Here is a 23,965-nt window from a genome sequence, read left to right as displayed (position 1 = left end):
AACCCACAACCTCCAACCTCGCGTGTAGCTTCCTTGCCATCCCACCTACACAACACATTTGACTATATATGGGATGCAATCGTTTTGTATTAACTCGTGGGGACTCTCAGGGTCTTTTTTTTCCACTAGCCTTTGCAACCGGGATAAAAGGTCCCGGTTGGTGAGCCCCCCACCAGTGATCGAGCTTTAGTCCCGGTTGGTGAATCTTTTGTCCGAGACTAACTTTAAACCGGGATAAAATGGGCTGCATGGAAGGTGAATTCTCTGCTAGTGACGAGTAGCAAACAATCGCTACCAGAATTTGGATTTTCCTTGACATTTGTGCATTATTCTTGAGGGACCAGACAAAGGAAGCATCCAAAGTATCCCCAGCTTATCATCACATAAGTGAAACAGTTTGTTTGGTCTGCACTAAATGGATCCGACGCATGCAAGCAGATAGTCAGACACAGCACCAGAGATGCTTAAATCTAAACTGTTTCACCAACTGACGATATGACCGATCACTGGGATCATCATTTTGCAAGGGTTTCTGGTTTATTTCAACGACACATGCATGACCTGCTTTAATTTGGAGACGGATGAATTTGGAGCACATTACAATTGGTTGACAAACTATAAAGATGGTAAAATCAGAAATATACACATATAAACTGCACACTTGAGGGATCGGAGCTGAAAGCCCTTATTTTTCAGTTACATACTCATAAACACATTATATAGTTTCTCCTCTCCTCCATGATTATCTTCCATTGACTCTTCTGCAGTTGGTACGGACCTCACCTACGGATGGGTCCGTCAGGGGCCTAATGTTCCCCATGTTGATCATGGACTGTGCAAAGCTCGCAAAGAAGGCGTCCTGGCTGCTCGCAAACTGGTCGACGATGGGTGCCGTGGTGCCCTGCGCCTGGGGCGACGACTTGAGCTCCTGGTCGGAGTTGAGGATACCCCGGTTCACCTCGATGTTGGTGTAGTAGTTGTTGTCGAAGGTGTCCGGTGTCGTCGGGTCGAGGTCGTTCAAGACCGAACCGTTGCCATTCCTCGGGCACCTCTGCGATAGGAACGCTCGGTAAGCCGAGTCCAGGGTCGGGTCCGGCATGTTGGTGCCGCTGAAGTTGTAGAGCCGGTCCGTGACGAACTGGCATTGTACCCGGCCGAACGTGTGCCCCCCTGTGGTCAAGAGAGACTAGTTTATCAGCTCAGGTTAAGGTAACAGTATCGAAGATGATAAACGTATGCTGCAGAGAGGTGAATTATCTGTACCTGAGAGGGCGACAAGGTCGACGTCGTTGAGGCTGAGGTTACTGAACTTCTGCTGAAGTACGGTGAGGTTGTCGGTGGGCGCCGGAAGATCCAGGGACCCGTTGAAGTCGGAGGTCTTGCCGTCCAGCCTTCCCAGAAGGACACCCCAACTGGGTCCTCCTGACTGCATGTGATGGCATGGGCGTGTGCATTATTATGTTTGCTAAGTTTACCAACCGATCCGTGTTCATCGTCGTTTTGCGATCATGCATGTGAATCGTAAGTCATATGTGCCCTCGCTGTTCTACGTAGATTCTTTGCCAAAACTTTTCACGTTCTAATTAGTTTATCAGAATAGCTAGTAAAAATAACCAAACAATCAGCAGACTGATTGTCCATTAATCATGGTTTGTTATGTAGTTTGGTAGCTACAAGTATACGCAAAAAAATAACCAAACAAGAACCTTGCTACCGTATAGCACTTAAGCTTTATCATCTAGTTTGATGGCTACAAGTGTACGTGTAAAGTCGTACTTTACAAGTGTATACGTAAGAAACTACATTAGCACTTAAGCTGTAGCATCTAGCATGATAACTACAAATACGAATAAAATTGTACTTTACATGCACGCACCGACACGTCCATCAAATCGTTCCTTCGAAACAAGACGTACGATGGTAATCGATGAAGCTATTATGGCATGCATGTTATTGACAGATGATCATCAATCGAGATGCCTGCCCGTACGTTCACTGCGACGTTGCACCTACCACCCTACTATACGTTGATCACAAATATTCTGTGCAGTAGTAGGACGTACCAGCTCGACGGAGATCTCTGCGGCGATGGCGAGGATGTCGGCGCAGGAGACGACACCGGGGCAGGCGGCCTCCAGCGCCGCCTTGGCGGCGTCCACGACCTCGAACCCGCGCGCCGAGGCGTTGTTGGGCGGCGACTCCTTCTCCGACTGCATCCCGGGGACTGTGTCCAGCAGCAGCGACCCGTCGCAGCCCTAGTAACAATTTAACACGGTTCGTCAGCAAAGAAAATGCGTCGTGAATCCGAGACGCTGATGTCCATGCATGAGCACACGGGCATGGCGGCATAGCAGAGAGAGGAAGGAAGGTAGTTACCTGGACAAAGCAGTCGTGGAAGTGGAGGCGGATGAGGCTGGCGAAGATGCGGGTGTCCGAGTCGTGCGCGTCGATGAGCACCTGCTTCACGGTGTCGTAGGCGTTGGGGCACGTGTCGTCGTAGTACTCCTCGCACAGCTGCGCCGTTGCGCCGTGGAGGCACAGGGCGGCCATCACCACCAGCACGCCGGCGACGACGGCGGCTGCACGAGGAGCAGAGGAAGAAGAAGCCATCTCTAGGAAAACTCTCTACGTCCGAAATGTCCACCGATGGAGAGACACGAGCACGGTGAGGCAGTCACGCTTCCCTGATTTTATAAGCAGAAGGTAACTAAGTACTAGTGTACTACTACTGCACCAATCATTGTGGTCGTTCGTTCACAAGTCAACATGATTTGCATGCATGATTCCCAATCACAAATTGTGTCGATTCCCAAAAAGAAAATCCCAAGTTGCATCTACGTACTGTGTTGGTTAAAATAATGGATCCATGTGCTGACAGATGTGTGGTTCAACCGTGGTCCAAAATAATTGACCTTCCGAATCATACATTGATGATCATTAAATTCATTATCATTCGAGACTCAAGGGGTATAAAAATTGGCTCCTCCAACGCCTTCTTTATTTCTGAGTGCGAACCACAAGTCTTTTATATTTTGCGCTACCTTCACATGCAAAGATACAAACAATAATGGGATCGACGACATGAGGCATGTGTCACCGATCCATGCCGGTTCCTAATACTAAGTTCACTATGAAGCTGCAATAGTGTTACAAGCTAGTCATCGTCCTCATTGATGGTGGTTTGATCACTCTCAGTCACCGTCTCAATTAACAACTGGCCTAATGCTTTCTGTTCGATAGAGATCGATAAACAGACAGTAGACACAAATATATACAAATGGGTCTATAGAAAGAAGTATATTAATGGATCTGGAGGATGGCCGAATATGCCTGAGCAATAACGCACGCATGATGGTCAAGATTTTTCAAACCTTCTGCCAGCTGCTCTATCTGCTGTCAGTATAAGTACTGCATTTTCTTGTGTACTAGCTGCACATGGATGTATTCGCAAGTACGTAGGGCTCTTGTTAGGTCCTGTACCTAATGCTGGTTGTGTTTTGTTGTTTGTGAAACTGGCTACTGTACTTGTTTTATGGGAGAAGTGCTTGTGACCTAATATGCTAGCATTGATAAGATTATCTTGTTGACAAGGGCTAGCTTTGGAATGACGATGTGATATAGTTCCGTGATAGGACATCAATGACATCAGCTATCTGGCATGCATCAAAATCTGTCTATTTGTTTCCACTTCAGCTTATAACCACTGTTTTTACAATCAGATGTAAAATAAACATAGCCTTGGTATTAATTGTAACATTATTAACACAAAATTCTGAAAGTTCCTAAAGAAATCACCTTCTTCCAAGCATGGCCTAAATGTTTTTGCTACATGAAATTCAGGTTCCTAAACAAGTTCCAGAATCCAGAGTGACAAGTCTAAAGTGATCTGTAAGTACAGTAAAAAACAAATGCATGTGCTAATATACGAGAGACACCAGTCTCCTTTCCGATAGTACTAGTATACAATCATGCCTTGACCTACTCCTTATTATGTATATCCTTATTCAGTCTACAACAAAAATTAAAATTCATATGAACTTTTTCATTCCTATTAATAATTGGCGGCTATTATTTGTTCTCTTGTACTTCATTTGTTCCAAATTGTAGGTCGTTTTGACTTTTCTAAATTCATAGAACCTAAAAAGCTAAAACAACCTACAATTTGAACGGAGGGAGCAGTACAGAAGAACCGGGGACCAGTAGTAAACCAAATGAAGTTGCAGGGGCAGCTCAGAACATCTATCCTCGTTGCTACCAATGCAGCTGTTCCAACAAATGAACCATTAATTCGGCTAGGCACGTTTATGATGTATTAGGTTTTTTGTTACACAGCTCATATTACTATATAGATCTATATATAACTTCTCTCGAAGGTTGGAGTATTTTAACTATTCAAATTTCCCACAGTCCATACGGGCTAATGTAAAATTCTTTATGAGTATTAATCGCAAAAGTTTATTTTACCGACGGACCATATATATACTACGAATACATGGTATCTTTTGGTCTGGATGTTGACCAGTGCTACTATCATACATGATCCTACTATTGCGATGATGACGACCTATATTGTATTGTTGTGATGGTGTGATCTTGACATAGCATGCTTCTACTCATCTTCCTGTTTGTTGATGTGTCCGTAAAGTTAGCGTGGTCCATTCGCATTTTTTTCTTATATATGTTTCACTTGTATATGTATCCTAGCCGCCACTACCATGTGCAAATGCATGATTGTATATGGAGCAAGTTTGAAATTAATAAATGTTTATCTGAACTTCCATAAGAAAATGTATTATAACCAACAAAAATTAACGATGAATTCGGAAATTCTATTTTGATGAAATATCGAAGTTCTCCCAAAGAAAAGAGTCATCAGTACAATGAGTCAATGATATGTTTGCGTCAACTGACACCCTGTATCGAAAAGAACATGCAAACATTGGCATGTGTGGTTTAGCCATCGCTTTCATGACGTACATATATACTTTCAGCGGCATGCATGAACATGTAGGCCCTCTATGATACAGCTGTGTTTTTGGAGGAGCCTGTTGCCTCTGTGAGAATAGAAACTTGTGGGATGGTCTGTTACATTATTTGTAGCTTCAAGTTTTACATAATGGTGGTAATCTTTTGCCTCTGCACCAATCAACCAGGGCAAGGCTGCAAACATCCATTTTTCCTTCTAATAAACATTGTAGCTTCAACTACTCCTAAAGCTGATGAAAGGTCTCTACTATTTTCGTAACTATCTAGCTATACCGTAAAAGACCACATACTTGACTGAAAGAATATGTAAGAAATATGGCCCATTTAGGCCACGAGGTGAAGGTGATCCGACTAGAGAGAGTGTTGAACATTTGTGGCGAATCGAAAATTTTGGCCGGAAGAAACTTGGTTACAGTGAGCATATCCTTGATAAAGCTCAAATGTGAACTAAGGGTAGCATTTGAATACGGGTACCACAGCAAAAATCATTATGCTGATTTTGCATCCTCTGTAACCCACTTATTTACATTTCTATATTTTTACTCTAACGTTACTACTTCAGTCCTCCCCAGAGTATAGAATTTATGCACCATTTATTTTTGGTTAAAAAAATAATTTGATGTTGCAATGTGTTTGAACTGAGTTAAGCAAACCTACTGAATACTATTAAGGGTAACACTACTGAAAAACGGATCTTTAGTCCCTGGGTCATAGATCCCGAAAATCCATCCGGGACTAATTATTCGAGACAAAAGATCCGGGACTAAAAATCCCCTTTAGTCCCAGTTGGTAACACCCGTGCCGGCCGCTTGCCCCCACTCGCCCACGCCCACCGCCCACCCGCCCGCACCCGTACCCGCTCGGCCTCCGCCCGCCGCCACCAGGCTCCACCCGCGCCCGCTTGCCCGCCAGCAGCCCGGTCTCCCGCCGCCCGCCCTCACCCCGCTGCCGCTCCTCACTGCCAGTGAGGGGCGAGCAGAGGGGGAAGGGGAGGGGCAGCAAAGGGGGAGGGGGCGGGAGAGGAAGGCAGGAGGGAGGGGAGGGGAGGCGGCAGCACAGAGAGGAGGAGAGGGAGAAGCTAGAGGAGGTCTGCGCAAGAGAGAAGGAAAGGGTGGAGGCGATCTGCACGAGGATAAGGAAAAGGAGAGAGAGGGGATCTGCACTGGTATGAGGAGAAGATATTAATATGGAGAGAGAGGGGGACACGTGGGAAAGCGCTTTGTCCCGGTTGGACCAACCGGGATAAAAAATTTAGTCCCGGTTGGAATTACCAACCATGATAAAGGGGGAGGGGCAAAAGCACCTAAATGGAAGGTTTGTTCTCCAGTAGTGTAATCTGAAAATGATATGACAAAAACAACTGATGCATGCAATCAATCATCATCAGATGATTACCAACAGTCCAACATCCTTGTGTTTATATCACTATTTTTCTTCTCCTGCAGTCTTTTTTCTGGTTATTCACTTCTTTCTCCTTCAAGCATGTCCTGGTCAAGCAATAGACCTGAAATAAAAAAAAGGTCAACGTTGCATTCATGACCGATGTCCGTGATGCAAAAGATCAACACTGTTCAACTCATTGCCATTCGCTTGTTGGGATTATATGCTAGGCCCACTAGTGAGCTCTGGGTGTATCCTCCACATCTTGAGCTGTTGAGCATGGAGTCATGGACCTATGTTGAGCAGGTTAGCATGCATGGTGGTTTTCTCTCCGTCCGCCCGTCCTCAATTATTCAACTTTATGTCACTCAATCATTAGATCAAAACCCAACAAGGCTATTTAGAAAAAAAACAAGAAGACACATCCAACTATATGTAAACAGTATTGTGGATATGTTCAAGTTATGTAATTGTAACGTGATAGAGAGAGAAGATATTTTGAAGCATTAAAGCGATGCTATTTTTTTCACAAAATAATTGATAGAATTCCTTATGTGCCACTGAATGTTACTGAAACCTGAATTTGACACTGATAATCACTACTACAGAACATGGTTTTAGTATAACACCAGAATGTGTTACTGTAGCTCAGTAAATGTGTTATGAGGTGACCTAGTAACACATCTTGTTAGCTTTACTTTAGGTGGTCTTACCACAGTCTGATCTATTGGAACAAAAGATATGTGTTCTTTTACACTCAAAAAAGTGTTACTACTTTGTAACACAATTACTGATTTGATGGAACATTTTTAAGTGTTACAACAATTCTCTTGTGTAACATTTTTTTTAAGCTCTAGTAACACTTGCACACGGTGGTAGTAACACTTTGTAAGAACAATGTATGGAATTTTAGGAACATATGTTTGTAACACATGCTTTACCTATTGTAACACATACAAAATTTGAAAAAGAAATAACTATTTTACACTTGTGTACGTCATATAATAATGACATGTACATGATATTTTTGAGGGAATGTGACACATTGCACAATGACAAAAACCACATTTTTTCAATGATCACGAGAAGCTACAGTGATTTTAGGAAGGAAACATTGTCCTTATTTACAAAATGTAGTAGTATATTTACATAAGGACATGATTCTATAGAGGAAATTTACATTGCAATGAATAGTATGAGTTTGGACTAGTGGGAATGAAATTGAAACATAAATATGCTATATTCTTCCAATCTATTGCTTCTTGATCCATTCTTTACCAAATATAGCAATTTAACTATGATCATTTCAACGTGCATAGAGAAAGAAAGTTGTAACATTGATCATTTCAACTTGTTCAAAGAAAGCTAGTTGTAATGCTAAGCTAGTTGTGACATACACAAATTGAAGGTCAAGCAATTGGTGCTCCTTTAACATGGGCATAACCAATGATGTTGTAGCATGAGCCTTACTAATGGCTCATCTTGTATAATAGGATGATTGATGCGAACTTTGTAAAATTGTTTGCCTAGCTTGACTCCAATGGAGAAGTGTGTTTCTCATATATCTTTCTTTTTTTTATTCTACAACACTTGAATTCTTTATACACATATCAAATTTAATGCAAATGAAAATATTGTATTTATACAGTTGTACAAGTGCAACAATAATCCTGAATGATTGAAACATTGCATGGATAATATATATTTAGTCAACGATTCAGCTAGAATAGTATACCTCTTTTTGTCTCAAATCATTAGTAGAGCATTGTGGGGAAGATGGCTCTGCTTGCAGATGTGAAAATTCCTTGTAATTAGCATGTTATATCATCACTGGACATAGACTTCTCTAGAATACCACCTAAGAAAGACATGACAGTTCTTTGCGATCAACTAGTATTCTTTCACGGATGTGCGACGCACCAGAAATTTTATCACCACACCCCTACCTATTTTTTGTTATTTTCTTAGGTATTTAAATAAGCATGAGCAAAGAACATCCGGCGTCAATACACGACCAAGAAACAACATATCAGCAAGCTTTCAAGCATTTTGGAAAGCAACATATATGAAGTCTTAACTTATGCCAAGATAATATAGTATTAAAATTATTTCACTTGCTTTCAGCATTGGAAATCATAATATTGAACTTTTTAATTGTTAAGGAAAAATTTGAAGCAAGACTTAATGGACGGGAATGTTCAATGAAAAATTGGAAGCGAGACTTCACTGCTAGGGAAAGCCCTTTCAGTACCGATTTCTAACCCCCTTTTACCAGTTGTGCAACCGGTATTGCTACTTCGGTACTAAAGGATCATAACTGGTACTTAAGGGGTATTAAAAATAAAAAAAGAAATCACCCGCCTAAGCCCGAGCCCGGCCCCCGCCATCCCACCACCCCCGCCACCCTCCCGCCACCCTCGCATGCCCCTCCCGCCCAGCCCCTGCCGCCCTCCCCCCGCCACCACATCCTACCGACGCGCAGTCGGGGCCGGCCGCAGTGCCTTCAGCCCCCAACGCCTCACCTCCCCGCGCGCCCAAATGGGAGAGTGAGAGAAGGAGAGAGGGAGTGAGAGAGGGAGGAAGAGAGGAGGGAGACCGGGCCAAGAGTGAGAAAGGGAGGGAGGAGCTGAGGGAGAGGGAGCGAATAAGGAGAGAGGGAAGCGGGTATGGGTCGGGGGAGTGGACGGATAAGGCAGGGTAGATCTTTAGTACCGGGTAGGAGCTCCAACCGGTACTAAGGGGGTCATGGAGGGCTACTAGGTAGACCCGGTACTAACGCTCATATTAGTACCGGGTCAAAAACCAACCAGTACTATGAGTTAGGACTAATGCTCAGTTTTTCAGAAGTGCTTAACGGACAGGGAATGATCAATGAAAATTTGTAAGACATATATAAAAGCACAACCTGCGCCACATAGATTACATCAATCCATATGGTCATTTTTCATTCAAGAATATTATGATCAATATAATATACAATAAATCACAGATACATTGAATTTCACCTTGCACCCTCAGGAAATCCTTACATGTTTTGACTGTATCCTCTCTATAATCATCCCTAAATTCTGCAAGTCATCAATATGTTATATCTGTACAGGCCATGAACCCATCAACCACACATGCTTGTTACATGACCGATAAGAATTCACGGTATAAAAAATGCAGCAAAATAAAAGCAAACATTGGCACTTCATGATCAAAATCAATCAGGTCAAGACATGCCACTTCCCTCCTGGATCACTTCTTATAGTATGTAAGTAGTCCTTTGCATACACAAGTTGTTCTTGAAACAAATCAAGCTATTTGACATCGATCAGCTATGTCCAGTTCATTTTTTTGGAATTCTTGTCCTTGAGGTGCCCCCCTCACAATCAAAAACTAAACTCCCCAACTCTCACCAGCCATACTGCAACAATATATAAAAAAGCAGAATAAAATTACATATTGAGGTTATAGATTATTTGAGAACCTACTGCTAAACTAGTGTCAGATGATTGCTTCACTTAAATTTTACTCAAATTACAAGCAAGCCAAAATAATGTTCACCTGTAAATGGAAACAGAACAAAATCATAGTGTCAGATGATGAACAGTACTTAGTTCAGACACAATTGTATTATCCAGAATGCATGGTTAGTATCTGTAGTAATACAGAATCACAATTGTAGCTTCCAACGAGCCAAACAGCAGCAGGAACAAGTAGATAGCACAAGCAATACGTAGTAACAGGATGTATTTCTCGGCCAGAAAACAATTAGCACATAATCTCTGAACCGAGCCACATGATGACAAATTCAGTAATTGCAAAATGAGCGAACCATAGAAGCAGGCAAAAAATTGATAATTTTTGATAATTGATTGATTATTCTCACTACAGCTATGCCAAACCGAGAATAACAGCACATCGACTGTCGAACCCATCTTTAATCCTAGAGATTGCAGATGGATCGAGACATCGACCTGCAGCCTGGTGTAGCATGCTAATGCACTACATCTTCTTCCATATGTAACGATTCAAATCACAATCAGAAGAACGGTGCATTTGCTCACCCCGCGCCCTGATCTTGTAATTTTTGGATCCTCCGCCAGAGATCATCGCCCATCAGGTAGGCCGGGCGCTGGGATATCGGGAGATATGGCTCGGCCGCACAACTGCAAGGCGGGGAGGGAGGTGAGTGCGGTTGGGGAGAGGGCAGATCGCATCGGCTAGATGGGATTCAGTTACCTGATTTGATTACCTCGACTGCTCGACAAGGAACATCGTCCTTGAGACCTGCGGCGTGGACAATGAGTCAATGACACCCTCCGTAGACTTCTAGAGTCCAATAGGAACCGGCCTTCTTTTCTCTAGTCAACGTGATTTGTTCCGTATCTGCAAAAGGAGTCAGCGGGAATTTCTGGAGGGAAACTAATCAAATGGTAAAATCCGAAAAGTTAGTTTTTTTTTGTATCAGGAGGGAAATTAAGTTACATTGGTATCATCTAATAGACGATTAAATGGTTTTATACATTGACACGTAATCTTGATAAAACTCAACAAGCAACCCGTAGAATGGGTTATCTTACAAGTTGTCTGATAGAGTTATATAATTTCTTAATTTGTGTATATGAAAAAAGGAAATATTATGAGTTGCATGGCAACAATAACTTATACAATGGTTATTGAGTTGTCTCATAGTTCTACAATTTAGCTCATAAGGTGGTTGTTTCGCGAAACAACATCTTTCTCTCTCCTTGGTCTCTCCTCTACACATCATCAAAAATCCTACGTGGTACTGCATGAGACGACCTATAAAACCGCTGATGTGTAGCAATGTACTTGCTCTAAAACACTAGTTTGGTGATATTTTTTCTGGCAGTAGACTTAGATAGGGTATACGAACTAGTGAAAATATACCAGCTTTACAGATCTGGATAATTTTTCTTAAAAAAACATCCATTCGCTAATATTAAACATGTTACTAGTAGCAAAAATATGTACGAACTGGCAGCTTCATATTTAAGGATACGAGTAACATAATATGTGTAACATAAATAGTAACGCTAATGTGGTCACATAAGAGAAAGGCTGGATAGAGCGGTTGCTAACATGCAGTGGTCAGACCTGTTTCCTCAGTCGACTCTGATAAACAGTGAGAGTACAAGATCAGACCATAGACCGATTGTGATGGATACTCTTTATCTTTCACCAATTCAAGGAGGTGGGAGCAAGAAACGATTCGAGGCAAGATGGCTGCAGGAGCATACAGTGGAAGAGATGATCAAAGCTGCATGGGTGAGAGCAAAGGCCCGAGGCGATGGACCATCATTTTTGGAGAAGGTGAATGACGTCCATGAGGAACTTCATAAATGGGATAAGGAGGTGCTAAAGGCACTGGCAAAGAGGATATCCGATCTAAAAAGGGAGTTAGAAAGATTGAAAAGGGGACCGATGAATGATGCCAACACAGAATCCTAGAAGGAGATTATGGTCCGCCTAGAACTCATGCTGGAGCAAGAGGAAATTCACTGGCTCCAAAGAGCTAGAGCAAATTGGCTTAAGCAGGGTGATAGGAACACAAGTTTTTTTCATAATTTTGCAACGAAGAGGAGAAAAAAGAACACAATTAAGGGATTGATGGATGACAATGAGACAAGGCAGGAAGATGGTGTAGCTATGTGTAACATAGTCCAAAACTACTTTGAGATTTTGTTTACGTCAGAAGTGGGGGATCCGGATCCTAGTGTGTTGTCAGATGTCCAACGATCTGTCACACAGGATATGAACATGGGACTGTTGGCGCCGTTTACCCACGAGAAAGTTAAAAAAGCTTTGTTTCAGATTGGCGATTTTAAGGCCCCAGGGCCTGATGGTATGCATGCTGTTTTTTATAAAAGATTTTGGGAGCTGTTGGGAGATGACTTGGTGATGGAGGTGCTTGAAGCGGTGAACTCAGCAAAAATACCAGATGGGTGGAATGATACGACAATTGTTCTAATTCCTAAGGTAAACAACCCTACTCTGGTCTCCCAATTCCGACCTATAAGTCTGTGCAATGTGGTGTATAAGATCATATCAAAAATGCTATCAAATCGGCTTCGGGTAATTTTGTCAGATGTTATTAGTGATCACCAAAGCGCATTTGTGCCAGGGAGACTCATCACTGATAACATTCTTTTAGCTTATGAAAGTATTCATACTATCAAAAAGAAAAGAGGCAAAAAGGGGTTATGTGCAGTGAAATTGGATATGCATTAGGCATATGATAGGGTGGAGTGGGGTTTCCTGGAAAAAATTATGATGAAAATGGGATTTGATCGAAGATGGATAAAGTTAATCATGGCTTGTGTAAAATCTGTAAAATACAAGGTCAGAGTAAATTCAATGGAGACAGAAACCTTTTGTCCTACAAGAGGTTTGAGGCAAGGGGATCCATTGTCCCCCTACCTATTCCTAATGGTGGCTGAGGGTTTATCGAGTTTGTTGAGGGGAGCAGAAAGTAGGGGGGAATTACAAGGTGTGCGTGTATGCAGGGAGGCACCAGTTGTTTCACACTTGTTATTTGCTGATGACTCCCTGATATTGATGAAAGCAGATAAGGAAAATGCAGATGTGCTAAAGAACTTGCTTGATAGATATTGTTCCAATTCAGGACAAAAAGTCAGTGATGCAAAATCTAGCATTTATTTCAGTGCTAATACAGATGTCGAAGTTAAAGTGGAGGTGTGTGAGACCCTTAACATCATGACCGAATCACTAAATGATAAGTACCTTGGGCTCCCAGCCATGGTAGGGGCAGATCGAAGTGACTGTTTTCAGTATTTGGTTGATAGGGTCCGGGGGAAAACAAAAGGTTGGAAGGAGAAGCTACTAAGTATGGGAGGAAAAGAAATCCTTATAAAATCCATTGCTCAAGCCGTGCCTATTTTTGCGATGATGGTGTTCAACATCCCGAAAAACATTTGCAAAGGGATAGCAGACGCCATATCTCAGTTCTGGTGGGGCGACGATGAGGATCATAAAAGGATACATTGGAAAGCTTGGTGGAAGCTCTGTATTCCAAAGAATAGGGGTGGTATGGGCTTCAGAGATATTGAAGCTTTTTAATAAGGCCCTGCTAGCAAAACAAGTTTGGAGATTATTGTCAGAACCAAACTCTTTATGTGCAAGAGCACTAAGGGCAAGATACTATCCAGATGGGAAACTTCTGAATGCAAGACTGAAGAGTGGGAGCTCGTACACATGGCAAAGTATTATAGCAGGACTAGAATGTTTCAAAAGAGGATACATTTGGCGAGTGGGGGATGGAACACAAATCAACATATGGGAGGATCACTGGATTCCATCTAGTCATAACATGAAAGTACAAACATTGAGAGGAAACAATTTGATCACTAGGGTGGATGAGCTGATCAACCCAGCAACAGGCACATGGGATGAAGATCTGATAAAGGCACTGTTCTGGGATATTGATGTGAACAGAATTCTGCAGATTCCCCTTCGACAGGGAAGAGAAGACGTAGTGGCGTGGCATTATAACAAAAATGGTTACTTCTCGGCTGGGTCAGCATATCATTTGCAATGGAATCACAAGTTTGGAGCAAACAGGGTTTTTGACCAAGCTGGTGGAGCAGGTTGTGAACAAGTCTGGTCGAAGCTCTGGAGCTTAGATGTGCCTTCAAAGATAAAGATTTTTGGATGGAGGGTTTTGCATGGTCTGATTCCCTGCCGAGGGATCCTTGCAAATCGACACATTGAGGAAAATAGCAGTTGTCCTGCTTGTCATGAAAGCTGTGAAGATATTAGACATGTTTTATTTACATGTTATCGAGCAAAGGAGATTTGGCGTACACTTGGTGTTGCTGATGAGATCAACGCAGTTGTATCGACTCACCGATCGGGTTCAGAGGCAGTGGCCGAGATGATCATGGTACCTAAAATAGTCGATGGGTTAAACCATGTGGGTATGGCCGAATTGATCCTAACAGGTGGATGGTATATCTGGTGGGAACGCAGGAAGTTTGTACATGGAGAGTCTGTCCAAAATCCGACAAGAGCGAGTATGGCAATAGCAACATTGACAGCAAATTTTCAGAGATCAATGAACAAGAAGAGTAAGAAAGAAGATGGATGGAAAAAGCCCCCGGAGGGCAGGATATTGCTGAATGTTGATACAAGTTACAAAGCTGAATCGAGCACAGGCAGCACAGGCGCAATCATCAGAGATTCAACGGGAAATTTTATGGGAGCCAGGGTCTGTTACTTTGAAAATATTGTAGATGCTGCTATGGCAGAGGTGACAGCTCTTAAGGAAGGCCTGGTGTTGGCGCAATTGTTGGGATGCAATCGAATTATGATTCAGTCAGACTGTGTGGAGGTAGTTGAGACGATGAAACAAGACGGCATCTCAGCGACAGCTAGTGCTCCGATTTATGATGAGTGTTTCATACTATGGCAAGATTTTGTTTCTATTTGCATCGATCATTGTAATCGGGAGGCGAATTGTGCAGCACATGAGTTAGCTAGAGAAGCAATGAAAAGCAAATTATCTTGTAATTGGGTCGATGAACCCCCTAGTTTCATTCTAGGAGCTTTGGCGAACGATGTAACTATTATTCAATATCAATAAAGGGCGCCAAATGGCTTTCTCAAAAAAAAACTAATAGGTAAAGTATAACTCATGAAACAATTTTGTTGTAGTACGTATGTAGGGGTTGTACCTAATAATTTAGCATAACAATTTCAAGGATCGGATCTAAAATATTATATATTTTGAACTAAAATTAATTAGGATCATGTTAGATTGTGAGGAGGTATAAGAGTCATGATCCATTAGACCCAGTGGCGGACCCATGTTATGGCCAGCGTGGACCCAGGCCCACACTCGAATTCTGATATTCAAAGGGAATTAGGCCTTTTACTCTAGCTTAAGCAAGCCGAGCTGTTAGCAAGCCCTCACTCGGTTTTGGGCTTGGGTCCGCCCCTGATTAGCACCCTTATATGTATGTGTCAAATATATCTGTGTGGTTGTAGATAAAATACTAGGTAAAGTCAACTATGTCTTCCTAGCTCATGCGGTCACCCGATTGATCTCAATGTGTGATGACCTTTCACTACTACTGCCTTCAATAGCTGTAGCTTCCACCTTTTGTCATCGACCCATGCAATCCTATTTGGGCCATACCACGCTCCCCCCATCCAACACACACACCCTTTCCGCCTCCACTTCACTCCATCGTGCCATCTCTCCCACCTTCACTGTCGGCCAGTGAGCTGTCCAGAACTCGCTCTAGGCCCACAAGTCATAGGTAACTCCCAACCTAAAATCTCCCAAACCCTAACTCCAAATCCTTGTTCCCACTAAATGTCTAGTATAAAATCCAGTAATTGATGGACAAGATTTCAATTGATTGTCGTGGAGTAAATCTCTATTATAAAATCATACACGTAGATTTCAGTACAGAGAATAATTCCTCGTTAGATTCGTGCCCTATGGAATGAACATGCGCTGCGTGGCCATCATCAATAATGTACAAGTGGTGGCCATCTTTTTTTTTTGTTATAGAAACAAAATTGCAAGGAAAAGCAAAAAACAAAGTGTTACAGCCTGATGGTAAGCTAATCCACAAATTAAGTGAAGAATCTAGTATTTGATTATTGTTTCTGCAATTGTTTTGTCATATTTTTAAAGGATTCTGAACACCATCTTACCATGCCAATGAAAACTCCAATTTTTCATAGGTTTGTGCGTGAATGCTAAGTATTTTAAAATTATTTTAGTTATAAGGTCGCTATAAATTAATGTCAAGCAGAGCCAACCTTTATGACCAGCAACTGGCACATAGCTATGACGACCCTACTGATCACTTCCTCATCCAGTCCACAGCCCCAATACTGTATCTTCTTTTTCGCATTCATCATCTTGACATCTCTCGGACGGTCGGACCCGTTTAAAGCAGCACCAACCTTGTAGGCTCATACATCAGAGCTGACTACAACTCACCGTTTCTTTATGTCCGCGGCCGTCATGTCGTCTCTTCTCATTTTTTCCATATTGTTTATGTATTTAACACTGAGGTACTATAAAGTGGTAGACATCTATATGGAAATATGAATGGATCATCAAACAAGAACATATACATGTTTCTTTGTAACATTTTAGCTGTAACATTATTTTCTATGTGTTACAATATACTACTATCTTTGTAACATTTTAGCTGCAACATTAATTTTGTGTTACTATATATAATCCTTGTTTGTAACAAACTTTTTACGAAACTAGCACTAAGTGTTACAACGTTCATTTGTAACACATACTTTTGTGTTCCTATGAAACTCCATTGTTAAAGGTTTCAAAAAAAATGAAACTCCATTGTAACACAATGATGAATGTGTTACAACAATGTGTTACAATATCTATGTTTTGTAGTAGTGAATGTTCTTATATATATACCTTCCATACTTGTCAGCTAACAGGAGAAATTATTGTTTCCTCTTTATTGCACATTTATGAACAATTATAAAACTGAAGAATAATAAGTAATGATCTGCACATTACAGTAGCCAAGGTACTTGATCTGTACTATTGAAACTACCGGAGCACATCCACGTTTTTAACTGTCGTTAACCTTTCTGCAGTTGCAACGGACTTCTCCAACGGAGGGGTCAGTCACGGGCTTAATGTTCCCCATGTTGATCATGGACTGTGCAAAACTCTTGAAGAAAGCATCCTGGCTCCTCGCAAACTGGTCGACGATCGGTGCCGTTGTGCCCCGTGCTTGGGGCGAGGACTTGAGCTCCTGGTCGGAAGTGAGGAACCCCCGGTTCACTTCAAGATTCGTGTAGTAGTTCTTGTCAAAGATATCTGGTGTTGTTGGATCAAGATCGTTGAGAACCATGCTGTTGCCATTTCTCGGGCACCTCTGGGATAGAAATGCTCGGTAAGCCGAGTCCAGGGTCGGGTCAGGTCGGTTCGTCCCGCTGAAGTTGTAGAGTCGGTCAGCTGGGGCGTCGGCTATGTTTGCGCATTGTACCCTACCAAATGTGTGGGCCCCTGCGATCACATTATATTCAATAGAAACATCAGATGGGTCGTTGGTGAGAACAGCAATCTGGTATACTGTGCATTAAGTTTCATGTGACAACTATGTACATATAGTTCATGTACGTCAAGGAAAAGCCGACAACAACTGATTAATTATAATGGCATGCTACTCTATTTCAATTCTCCTCACAAATTAATTACGTGGAATGTCGGTCTAGTTAATTTTTATCAAGTTTTTGGTGAACCAAGTAAATCAAGTATTTATTGCTTGCATTCCTAAGAAAAGGTCATGAATGATGAGAAACACATGTACTCCCTCCATTCCAAATTGTAGTTCATTTTATCAGTTCTAGATTTATAGATTTTACTATATGCACCTGGATATAAGTCTAGATACATAGTAAAAGTTATGAATCTAGAAATGTCAAAATGACCTACAATTTGGGATGGATGGATTACGTCGTAACTAATTAATGATAATGAGTTTGATTAACCGGAACTGATAAGATGCGGGCTCGTGCCTGAGAGAGCGACGAGGTCGACGTCGTTAAGGCCGACGGCCTTGAACTTTCCCTGGAGCACGGTGAGGTTTTCGAAGGGCGCCGGCAGGTTGGATGCGCCGTTGAAGTCGGCCGTCGTGCCGTCCAGCCTCCCCAGCAGAACGCCCCACTTTGGGCCGCCGGACTGCGCACGGAGATTAGAGTGAAGCGAAAAATTACTAATTACAGCCAGCAGTAGTTGTATTATCGATCGATGGATTTATTCCGTGTTCGAATAATGCACACATTGGGTGGGGCCCCGCGTTCTGCAGCAGGACAAACGTCCTTTTGTTTGCACGCACCTGCTGCTATGTAGGCTCTTGTTCCTGTCGTATGTAGATTCTTTAATTTGTGCATAGGGTATTATTGTTGGTGGACAAGTGCAATATGTTTTTTTTTGCAAGTGCTCTATATTGCAGAAGTTGCATTATCTCGATGGATTGGATCCTTGTGTTTTAATTTGTGCATAGGGTTCATGTTTTTTTTTTTGGGAAGTGCTAGAAGTTGCAGTATCTCGATGGATTAATTGGATCCTTGTGTTGATGGGTGGGGCCCTGTGTTTTGCAGCAGGACGATCCTTTCTGTTTGCATGATGGCATCATGCGCCTCATAGTCATAGGGCCACCGCACATACGTACCAGCTCGACGGAGATCTCCGCGGCGAGGGCGAGGATGTCGGCGCAGGAGACGACGCCGGGGCAGGCGCCCTCCAGCGCCGCCTTGGCTTTGTCCACCACCGGGAACCCCCGCGCAGAGTTGTTGTTGGGCGGCGCGCCTTTCTCCGAGTTGATCACCCCCGGCACGCCGTCCAGCAGCAGCGACCCGTCGCAGCCCTACATTTACATGCATCAGAAGCTTGGCATGCGTGGCCATGGCGGCCGGTGACGGCAGCGGCAGGCAGCAGGTACCTGGACGAAGCAGTCGTGGAAATGGAGGCGGATGAGGCTGGCGTAGATGCGCACGTCGGACTTGTGGGCGTCGATGAGCACCTGCTTCACGATGTTATAGGCGTCGGGGCACGTGTCGTCGTAGTAGGTCTCGCACAGCTGCGCCGCCGCACCGTGGAGGCACAATGCAGCCACCGCCGCCGCTAGCACGCCGGCGACGGCGGCGGCTGCGCGAGGACGTGTAGAGGAAGGCATGTCTCTATGTTTTATGTGTGTGGTGTGTGTTGAACCATCAAGTGATAGATGAGGCAGCAGGCACACGCGCGCACGTAATTTATAGGCTGTAGCTCCACACTTAACGTACGGATCAACGAGCATATGCGTGCATGATTGCCAGTTAATCTCAAATCAACTAGCCGTTATTTGCTTGCTCAATGATGACGGCCATGGATAAAAAATGTGCATGGATGGGTGAAGGGAGATGCAGATAGGGTAGGCACACGGGTCAAGTACGGTCCAAAAAGCTTGACCAATCAATCATCATCCTGGACGCAAAATGCTGGTGGTCAAGACTTGTCAAACTTTGCTCTCTGCCACTTGTGACATGATGACTGCATGCCTTGTATTACTAGGGAACTGCACACATGCATCTACAAAGATGAGAACAGCAATAATAGTGCAACCGATGTCTATATGGTTCATGCCACACTGGGTGGTGCACCTAACGTTAGCTATACTTTGTTCATATCCATATTCGTCACAAAACTGCACTGTACTGCATGCTAGTGTACAAGTCAATAATTGCCCTACAAATAGCGCGAGTTCTACAGTAGAAACATTTTTTTCTTTCTACTCTAACGTTAGTACGTTACTACTTCCGATTCTTCCTCAGAGTATATAGGATTTATGCACCATTTTCTGTCCAGTGAATAATTTTGATGTTGCAATATGTTTGAATTGAATTAAGCAAAACCTACTGAATATGCTGTTGAGAACAATATGTGAAAAAAACAACAACTAATGCATGCAATCAATCATCATCAGATGATTACCAACATCCTTGTGTTTACATCACTATTTTTCTTCTTCTGCGATCTTTTTCTGGTTATTCATCTTCATTCTCCTTCAAGCATGTCCTGGTCATGAAATAGACCTGAAATAAAAAAGGGTAAACGTTGCATTCATGACCGATGTGATCCGTGATTCAAAAGATCAACACTGTTCCGCTGATTGCCATTCGCTGCTTGTTGGATTGTATGCTATGCCGACTAGTGATGATCGAGCTGGGGGCCTATCCTCCTTATCTTAGCATGGACCTATGTTGAGCACGTCAGCATGGTGGTTTTCTCGTCGTCCCCAGTGGTTTATTTTTAGAGAAAATCCAACAAGGCTTCTTTAGGAAAAAAAAACGAAGACACATTCATCTATACGCAAACAGTATTGTGGATGGTCATAGTTAATGTATTTGTAACGTAATAGCTAGAAAGGGAAGGTATTGTGAAGCACTAGAGCGATGTTACTTTTTTCACAAAATAATTGACAGAATTCCTTATGTGCCACTGAATGTTACTGAAACCTGAATTTGCCACTGAAAATGTTCTTATATATCCCTTCCATGCCATATATTGCTTGGAATTCCCCCTTGTCTCTATGTGCAATAGTGTCCCAAGAGGCCAAGAGGAGGATCAAGCATACTTGTAAGCTAACAGGAGAAATTGTTTCCTCTTTATTGCACATTTATGAACAATTATAAACAGAAGAACAATAAGTAATGATCTGCACATTAGAGGAGCCAAGGTACTGGATCTGTACAATTGAAACTAACGGATCGGAGGAGCACATCCACGTGATTACTCATTTTTTAACTGTCGTTAACCTTCTTGCAGTCGCAACGGACTTCTCCCATGGAGGGGTCAGTAATGGGCTGAATGTTCCCCATGTTGATCATGGACTGCGCAAAGCTCTTGAAGAAGGCGTCCTGGCTCCTCGCAAACTGGTCGACGATCGGCGCCGTGGTGCCCCGCGCTTGGGGCGAGGACTTGAGCTCCTGGTCGGAAGTGAGGATCCCACGGTTCACTTCAAGGTTGGTGTAGTAGTTCTTGTCGAAGAGGTCTGGTGTTGTTGGATCGAGGTCGTTTAGAACCGGGCTGTTGCCATTCTTCGTCGGGCACCTCCGGATTAGGAATGCTCGGTAAGCCGGGTCAAGGGTTGGGTCAGGCCTGTTTGTCCCGCTGAAGTTGTAGAGCCGGTCGGCCGGGGAGTCGGCGATGTTTAGGCACTGCACCCTGCCAAACGTGTGGGCCCCTGTTGTCATATTGTTCGACAGAAACAGAAGGGGCCTTCATCAGAAACTCTCAGAACAGTAATTTTGGTTTGCACATATAGTATATCCTCCCTCCGTCCCAAATTACTATTCGTGGACTATTCGTTTTGACTGTTCTAGATACATAACTTTTGTTATGTACCTAGATATAATATATATAAGTGCATGTCAAAGTCCATATATCTTGAAAAGTCAAAACGAATAGTAATTTGGAACGGAGAAAGTATATTATACATATACATATATATATTATATTATATATGGTAACTATATAATTTTGATATACGTCGAGTCCGAGGAAAACCCAACCGATGCAGTGAAGATCGTGTGGAGTGAGAAATAAATATTGTACTACCTGACAGGGCGACGAGGTCGACGTCGCTGTTAAGGCCGACGGCCCTGAACTTTCTCCGAAGCATGTCGAGGGTCTCGAAGGGCGCCGGCAGGTTGTTTGCGCCGCTGATGCTGGACGTCTTGCCGTCCAGCCTCCCCAGCAGAACACCCCACTTTGGGCCTCCAGACTGCGTGGGAGAGCATTAATGAAAAATTACAGCTAGCCAGCAGACAATTTCCATTAATGAAATTATATAAGCCCGCCAGATAATAAAAATGTGTATGTCTGATGGAATGGTTGTTTCTATCTTTTCCGTAATGAATCCTTGGTTTAACTGAATAAGTAAAAAGTCTTTCTCTTTGTCTCAGATCGATGGATTTTCTCGTTTTGAAGATATCCTATGTGGATAATACATATTATTTTGTTCCCAAGCAAAGACCAGTTTGTTCATCGTTTTCTGATATTCAAGACCAAGAGGTCTTGGATTGTTTTTCGGATTGGCCCTCCATACAGTCTTAGCTAATTCATGTCGTAGATTCTATTACCAAGATACTCGCTCCATATTAATTTTTTTACACGTCGAAGAGTTGAGTTATCTATAGTTGGATGGTTTAAACTTTCATTAAAAGTTACCTGTATTAGTATGATACTTATTTATAGGGTGTACTAAAAAGGGTAGTACTTAAAAAGTTGTGTTTCGTGAAGTCCATGCATACACTTATTTGTAACTGATCGAGGGATTGGAGCAAGAGCAACTGATGTCACTCTGATTTACGTCAGCGGGAGGGACTGAACTCTGTGGTAACATTCTTGGAACAAGTAACCCAGCATGCATGCTTACCCCTTATGCATGCATGGTGAGTAACTGAGTACAGGAGTGATAGATATGATGCATGCATCCATCCATCAAGCACGTACGTCATGAAAAGTTTTGCTACATGCATCATATAAACTTACAATCCAGATGCACGTACGTTTTGCTGCATGTTTATTTAGGAGAAACGTACCAGCTCGACGGAGATCTCTGCGGCGAGGGCGAGGATGTCGGCGCACGAGACGACGCCGGGGCAGGCGTCCTCCAGCGCTGCCTTGGCTGCGTCCACCACATCGTACCCGCGCGCCGAGCCCATGTTGGGCACCGCCTCCTTCTCCGTCTGCATCCCAGTCATGTTGTCCAGCAGGATCGACCCGTCGCAGCCCTATTATATATGAACAATATAACATAAACGGCCATGGCATCACCAAGGAAATAACAATGCATGGGCACGGCCATGGCGTCCTAGCAGACAGAGGAAGGAAAGGTTCGTTACCAGGACGAAGCAGTCGTGGAAGTGGAGGCGGATGAGGCTGGCGTAGATGCGCACGTCCGACCTGTGGGCGTCGATGAGCACCTGCTTCACGATGTCGTAGGCGTCAGGGCACGTGTCGTCGTAGTAGTCCTCGCACAGCTGCGCCGCCGCGCCGTGGAGGCACAGCGCCACCGCCGCCGCCGCTACCACGCCGGCAACGGCTGCACGAGGAGAGGTAGCCATGTCTCTGCTATGTGTTAATTGTGTGTGTCGTGTAAGTATCAAGTGATAGATGAGGCGCACGATGAGGCTGGCACGCGCCCGTAATTTATAGGCTGTATAGCTCCACACTTAAGGATCGGATGGACAAGCATGATGCTGGTTATTCTCAAATCAAGTTGCCTTTACTTTCTCATCACTGAGGTCGATGGATAAAAAAGATGGATGAGGACTATATGGCTAGACAGGTACGGGTCAAGTATGGTCCAAAAAGGCTTAACCAATCATCATCATGGGCCCAATGCTGGTGGTCAAGACTTGTCAAACTTGGCTCCGTGCCACTTGTGACATGACGGCATGCCTTGTATTACTGTGGAACTGCACATGCATCTACAAAGATAAGATGAAAACAGCGATAGTGCAATTGATGTCTGTTTGGTTCATTCTACTGGGTGGTGCACCTAACGTTAGTTATACTTTGTTCCTATATATCCATGTTCGTCACGAAACTGTACTGTACTGCACTGGTACCCTGCTAGTGTGCAAGCCAATAAGCGCAGTACAAAAATCTTCTTTCAAAATAACAAATTCCATTGAGATCTGCCCCTACTCGCAGTGCAATCTACTCGAGGTTTCAGCACTGCAAGAGGCGCACTAAGAGCCACCAATGCAAGTATATGGGCCAATCTTTTGGTCCACATGTTATTGTGACTTTCAATGGCTCTGTACTTAATACTGCCGAGAATATCGATTCAAATAAAAATATCCTCTGCAGGGACAGGCGGGGCTCGCTAACGCACATCAAGAGGCCATTGGATCGGCAAGAATGCGAGCACAATCTTATCCTACGAATAAAGAACACGAAGGACCAAACAATCTTCATTTGGACGGATCTGTCCTATCGCCTTCTTAGATCACTACCGGAAAAAGCGCCATCAGTACCGGTTAGTAACCCCCTTTAGTACCGGTTCGCAACCGGTAT

The 23,965-nt window shown here is 43.3% G+C and overlaps 3 protein-coding genes across 3 annotated transcripts; all 3 read right to left on the bottom strand.

The window, feature by feature from the left end:
* Positions 1-518: 518 nt before the first annotated feature.
* On the bottom strand, positions 519-2,677 carry LOC101766490 (peroxidase A2). The gene is made up of 4 exons (XM_004983407.3): positions 2,377-2,677; positions 2,064-2,255; positions 1,264-1,426; positions 519-1,170 (listed from the first exon to the last, which is right to left on the bottom strand). Exons 1-4 carry the CDS (start codon positions 2,608-2,610, stop codon positions 743-745), a joined length of 1,017 nt encoding a protein of 338 aa, XP_004983464.1. The 5' UTR covers positions 2,611-2,677; the 3' UTR covers positions 519-742.
* A 14,133-nt stretch (positions 2,678-16,810) lies between these two features.
* Positions 16,811-19,134, bottom strand: LOC101766082 (peroxidase A2). Its single transcript, XM_004983406.3, has 4 exons — positions 18,840-19,134; positions 18,570-18,764; positions 17,914-18,076; positions 16,811-17,401 (listed from the first exon to the last, which is right to left on the bottom strand). Exons 1-4 carry the CDS (start codon positions 19,071-19,073, stop codon positions 16,962-16,964), a joined length of 1,032 nt encoding a protein of 343 aa, XP_004983463.1. The 5' UTR covers positions 19,074-19,134; the 3' UTR covers positions 16,811-16,961.
* A 1,382-nt stretch (positions 19,135-20,516) lies between these two features.
* On the bottom strand, positions 20,517-23,094 carry LOC101765668 (peroxidase A2). The gene is made up of 4 exons (XM_004983405.4): positions 22,786-23,094; positions 22,483-22,674; positions 21,497-21,662; positions 20,517-21,122 (listed from the first exon to the last, which is right to left on the bottom strand). Exons 1-4 carry the CDS (start codon positions 23,005-23,007, stop codon positions 20,680-20,682), a joined length of 1,023 nt encoding a protein of 340 aa, XP_004983462.1. The 5' UTR covers positions 23,008-23,094; the 3' UTR covers positions 20,517-20,679.
* Between the last annotated feature and the right edge of the window lie 871 nt (positions 23,095-23,965).

Source organism: Setaria italica, chromosome IX (genome assembly GCF_000263155.2).
Source record: "Setaria italica strain Yugu1 chromosome IX, Setaria_italica_v2.0, whole genome shotgun sequence".
Taxonomy (NCBI): domain Eukaryota; kingdom Viridiplantae; phylum Streptophyta; class Magnoliopsida; order Poales; family Poaceae; genus Setaria; species Setaria italica.
Note: the sequence above shows the minus strand (reverse complement) of the source record. Positions and strands in the feature narration are given on the sequence as shown.